The 6,000-nt window shown below is 37.0% G+C and overlaps 1 protein-coding gene across 50 annotated transcripts in view; it reads left to right on the forward strand.

Moving 5' to 3' along the window:
• Positions 1-5,715, forward strand: part of Rims2 (regulating synaptic membrane exocytosis 2) — a 385,455-nt gene extending 379,740 nt beyond the window's left edge. For all 50 annotated transcript variants that reach the window (XM_090339238.1, XM_090339190.1, XM_090339201.1 and 47 more), the window contains 3 exons: positions 215-316; positions 1,565-1,704; positions 2,824-5,715. In XM_090339238.1, coding sequence (XP_090195364.1) covers positions 215-316; positions 1,565-1,704; positions 2,824-3,042 — 461 coding nt within the window. In that variant the 3' untranslated portion in view covers positions 3,043-5,715. The remainder of the gene's footprint in view (positions 1-214; positions 317-1,564; positions 1,705-2,823) is intronic.
• The last annotated feature ends 285 nt before the right edge of the window (positions 5,716-6,000 follow it).

Below are 6,000 nucleotides of genomic sequence, written 5' to 3' on the forward strand. Positions count from 1 at the left end.
TACTAGTAGAAATAATGTGAGTTTTTTTTAACAGTAACATGTCTTTAATTTCTGATGATCTTCAAAGGAAGCCATTGATAACATTTTACATGCATTTGAATTTGAAGAGACATATGGGAAATGATGAACTGTTGTTAAACCAAATATTTGATGAAAGCACTTCTCTTAATGCGTTTGTATGGTAAAGCACATTTCTTTCTCCTTGCTCCATTAGGTGACATTCAGGTAGGGATGATGGACAAAAAGGGACAGCTGGAGGTGGAAATCATTCGTGCCCGTGGCCTTGTTGTAAAACCAGGTTCCAAGACACTGCCAGGTAAAAGAAGAGGTCTTCCTGTTGCTGTCTATTAAACGACACTATCTTCATTTTTATTGCTGAAAACTTGAATTTTAGCTAATCAAGGATACTAGCAGATAAGTCAGTTAACTGACTGGTTTGGGGCTATAGTAGTCTGTGGTTTTCTTGAATTAACATTTTGTAAGAGTGTTTTGGGGGAGATCGTGAAAGCTCTTAAATTCATACCTAAAAAACTACCACACCGAGATGATTCACGTTGTTACAACATATGCATAAGTTCTCTCTCTTTTTTTAATTAAACTAGTGTTCTATGTTATTCTCCAGTGTTATCTAGACCTTCAAGTTTCTCCTAAGGCATCCTTAAAACTCTAAAATTAGAATAAAAATGGATCCAAGCCCCATGGTAGCATAAGCCAGCATGTGCTAGATGTTTTACCTCCTACAATATAGAAGGAAGGAGAGGCACTATTGAACTTTATGCCATATACTCATAAGGAAATATCACCAGAATGTGAGGTACTTGAAGCTGTGGGAATGACAGTGGTTTCACATGTTTGAAACAATTACCGAAAATTTTGAAACTTCGTTTCTACTACTTTTTTTTTTTACTACTGACATCTCTCAATTTCTCAGTCCTTGCAAGAATTTAAAACTATAGTGTGTGTTACCTATTGTACAAACTTGCCATTATCCTTTATGTTCATAAAAGTTAAATTGTTCTGTCATAAAAAATATTATGAGTTTTACATTAGTGGGCATGAATTTTATGAAGTATCAGCCAGATAACCCTTCGTAGTGAATTTGAACATACAGTTCTCAGGCCCCATCCCTGCTACACCACCAGCAGTGCAGAAACACCTTTGAGTAAGGCATTTTTCGGATTGGAGAAGCAAAAACAGTCCAGATTCGATTTAATTAAATTGAGCTTTTAGCAAGTTAAAGATGAAGAGAGTTCTGTAGAAGTGGGATGGTTAGGGACCGGAAATGTTTTACCTTACTTATCCCGTGCTTAAATAGATACAACAAGTAGACCGACAATCAGCAATAAACAAGCAAACACAAAGTTCAAAAGCTATGTCAGCATACCCTATAATTCTCTTACATGGCTGGCACTTGTCCACCTTTGCATTGGACATCCAGTGGCAAAGTCAGGCACTGTTGACTGGTGCTAGCTCTCTCAGATGAAGATGAAGCTTTTGCAGCTATCCCTATATGCTAGATGCTGAACACACCCAATTCTCACTCATCTCTCCTTTTTGTTCCTAGCACCCTATGTCAAGGTGTATCTACTAGATAATGGAGTCTGCATAGCCAAAAAGAAAACGAAAGTGGCAAGAAAAACGCTGGAACCCCTTTACCAGCAGTTGTTATCTTTTGAAGAGAGTCCCCAAGGAAAGGTTTTACAGGTATTTATTTATTTGCTGATTCCTTACATGACACTTGTTTTGGACCATGGGACTTGCACTATGGGTCTGGGCACTGTCCCTGAGCTCTTCAGCTCAAAGCTACTGCCCTACTCTTGAGCCAAGTGCCACTTCCATGAGACTTTTTTTTTATTAGAGAATTTATTAACGTTGATTTTTACATCATATTTTAAATGACAAGTTTAACAAACAAGTGTTCAAGGAGGGAATCTCTATTTACAATCACTGGGACTTAGTATTTAGAACTTAATCAAAATTAGGCTAAAGGGTTTGTATGTCATAGAAACATATTAATTTATGAAATAAAACATTATGTCTATAGAGTCATAGGTTTTTATGTCTGTATAGTTACGTTTATATTTCCATTACCATGTCCATAGCTTTGGGTATGCAGTTATTGAGTCCTCCTCTTGTACTCTTCGGATTTAACAGCCACGTATTAAGGAAGGATACCATGCGCCTTTTGTTCCTTAGGTCTTGACTTGTCCCATGAGACTATTTTTATGAAGCCAAACTTTTCAGTACCTTTTCTTGTCATATCCTATTTTGTTTTTCTACCATTAGTGGGGCTTGAACTCAGGACCTTACACAATCTTGGTTTGCTTTTCTGTTCAAACCTGACATTCTTCCATTTGAGCCATACCTCTACCTCTGGATTTTGGGTGGTCAAGTGGTGATAAGAGTCTCATGGACTTTCCTACTCCACACTGGCTTTGAACTGTGATTCTCAGATTGCAACCTCATGAGTAGCTAGAAGTATAGGCACGAGCTACCTGTGCCCAGCTTCTTGTCACATTCTATTATGTTCCTCATAGCTGAAATTCTTTGAAAACCTCAAAGCAGTGGACAGTAGTATAAATAGAAAGAGAGAGAGAGAGAGAGTGAGAGACCCCACTAAGAGCTCCAGTCTCTGTATACTGCTAGTTGCCTAATGCTCTAGTAGATTTTCCAGTGCATCTTTGGATTCTGAGACATTTTGTCCATTCATCAAATACATCTATTTTATTAATCTTTGCTATCAAATGAATTTTACTATTTAAATGCATTTTTCAAGATTTTGTCAGGTATATGCTTATACTCTTCTTTCCATTCTGCCAACAGATCATCGTCTGGGGAGATTATGGCCGAATGGATCACAAATCCTTTATGGGAGTGGCCCAGATACTTTTAGATGAACTGGAACTATCCAATATGGTGATTGGATGGTTCAAACTTTTCCCTCCCTCCTCCCTAGTAGATCCAACCTTGGCTCCTCTGACAAGAAGAGCTTCCCAGTCGTCTCTGGAAAGTTCCACTGGACCTTCTTACTCTCGTTCATAGCAGCTGTAAAACTGTTGTCACAGCAACCAGCGTCACACACAAAAAAATACATATATATCCACAGGTCGCAAACCCTGGTAACACTGCATGCTTAATGTTGTGTCTTCTGAGCCCATTTCTAGGGATACAAAGCGATCCTGTGTTCTCAGAGGAAGTTGCACACATTGTGCCCTAACGAAGGCCCTCAGGTGAAAGAGCAGAGCTATGAGGAACTATCAGGTTTGGAGTTCAGACACGAGAGTTTTGGTCCAATCTGAAGCCATGGATTAATCTCAAAGAATCCCGTCAGTTTCATGCAACAAAAGCCCTTTTCAATGGCACCTTTATATTTTTATTGTTTTTCTTCATTATCTAACCCAAAGCCCTGTTATGCCACAGAAATGGAGCTCTACAGCCATTAAGCCATGTTATAGGCCAAGGAATGAAGTCCTAAGAATCATCAGGTGAAAAGCAAGAGACCAAAGACATGGTCAAGAACAGAGCATCCGCCCCGGGGCCAGGATCTGGAGGGAGAGAGGCCGACTGGCCACACCAGCTGGCGCGTCACTTACTAATGCCAAGATGTGTTGGACTCTGAAAATCAAACTTCTGTGGCTACACTGTACTGAATGAAATTAAAGAAACTTTTGCATGGACTCAGATTAGCTGAATACTTTAAATTATTTTCTTGGGGCTGCAACTTGCAAAAAATAAATAAATAAAAATCAGCCATTTTCAACAATTTATATTATTTTTAAAAATAAATTTCACTAGTGCATGGTTTTAAATGGGGGAGAGAATGCAACAGGGTGATAAAAAAGATAACACCATGTTTATTCTTTAATCACAGTCTGTGTTTTGGCAGACATTATAAATGAAAACACTTTCTAGACAGATACTTCAGATTCTCTTTATGTGACAAATAAGGATAATGTATTCGCTTTCTTTCCATGTGAAATACACAAATCTTATAAAGTTCAATATGTGCAAATTTTTCACATCATTTTTCCTCTTCTCTAGCTTACTTTTCCTCTTCCTCTTTTAATTGTTTATTTTCTTCCTCCCGATCAGAGTGAGCCTTATATTAAAAATGACACTTTTTTTTAATCTGGTTTGATTTTCTACCCCATATTCAATTCAGGGCTGTAGGTGCATCTGAATTTATGAATTTCCCCAGGGAATTAAAGTCTATTTAAGAGCTTTCTTTATTTCAAGCATGTTGAAAGGACCTTGCAACATGACTTGGGAGTGCCCTAGAGTAAGTCAGCATGTATTTGACAAAGAAGATATTTGAACTTTTGCAACTTATTGTACAGTGCATGGTAATTTTTTTCACCTTCAAAATTCGGTTTACAGGAAAATCCTACAATCATGTGGCCATTGTAATGTCTAATAAATTAGTTTTCAGCACCAGCATTATTCATACAGGGGTTCAAGTATTATTTTGTAGGTGGTCTTAGATTTCTTTTGTTTTCTAATTCTTTAAAGTAATTTCTTTAGCCAGTTCCCATTTACTATGTGAATAGAAACACTGTTAAAAATTTGGATCCCAGAAACCCAGGGCTGTTTATTCATTTTTCTGTAGAAAAATTCAAATTTTTCACAAGTTATATTTCTAAGGAAATATAGTCAACATAAATTTGCAAGAATTTTAAAGCTCCAATTTTTAAGTGACTCAAATAAAGTCAATATGCCTAACTCGTTCCCTAATGCCATCACCAAAAATCTACATGGAAATGCCCTGGAGTCAAAACCCCTGCCTTTGGTTTTACTGACAGACAGTTGTTACCATTGGGTGGTGCTGCTAAGTCAAAGTTCTCTCAAGTTCCCAATTCAGAGGAAATGTCCCTGGTCAGTGAAATAAACCACCCTTCTCTTCTGGTTTTCTCATCTAGACAGACTTTGACAAAACATTCTTATAAATTGCTTTCACTTTCTTGCAACACTTTTTGAAGTCCACATACATCACGTCTGTTTAAATGAAGGCCATGCACAAAGATTATTTTCTTTAGTTTTACTGTTTTTATTTTCTAACTTAGTGCTGATCATTGAAAACTATCATGCTTGATATGGTGCAAAAGTTAAAATGAGTATCACTAAAAATGCCTTCTCTTTACGTGGTGCAATATGAAATACACCAGGACTGTGTCTTGACAGTCTTGAGATCTATGATGGACCCAGGTAGAGTTTTGAAAAGAATGAATAGAACTTTATTGAAATAATTTAGACACCTGTGTACCAGCAACAATTGATTTAATAGACCTCCTGGAGTGTCTGTACTATCCCTTAGAATAAACGTTTACCATTTTCCTGATACTAACAGGCAGTCACATAATCTTTTATGCATATTCCTATACAAATTATTTCTAATTTTAATAAGAAGGACATGACTGTATGGAATATTTGTACAGACCTGTCATTATGCAGTATTTATTTAAAAGTTGGTGTATTTTTTTTTAATTTTCACATGTCTGCACCTCGACTTGTGGTTTAGTCATGTAAATAGCACTATGCCAGTGAATCCATTGCTGCCCTGTACATAGTATGTTTTCAAATAAAGAGAATTCCAGTTGTGGGGGAAAACACAAACAAACATAAAAGGGCAGATTAGTCCTGTAACAAACACCAACTAATGTAAATCAAATTCATTCTGGTGATGGTATTTAACACTTTAAATAAAACATTTTCTTTACAGATGTTGTACTTAGTGCTTTCTCCAACTCCTCTTCTCTCCACACTTCTCTAAGCCTGGCCATGCTCCCATGCCATGCTCTATCCTTTCAAGACCTGGTGTTACCTTCCATATCTCTCTGTGACATAGTGAGGGGATGGGCTCAGCATATTGACCTCAACAGAACATATATAGAATATATATATACATATGCGTATGTGTGTATGTACATACATATACATATATATAGTCTAAAGATCTCTGCTCATGTTAAAACTTGAGCTTTTTAAATGTTTTTGGTTTGATGT

This window comes from Megascapheus bottae, chromosome 9 (genome assembly GCF_031878675.1).
Source record: "Megascapheus bottae isolate mThoBot1 chromosome 9, mThoBot2.hap1, whole genome shotgun sequence".
Taxonomy (NCBI): domain Eukaryota; kingdom Metazoa; phylum Chordata; class Mammalia; order Rodentia; family Geomyidae; genus Megascapheus; species Megascapheus bottae.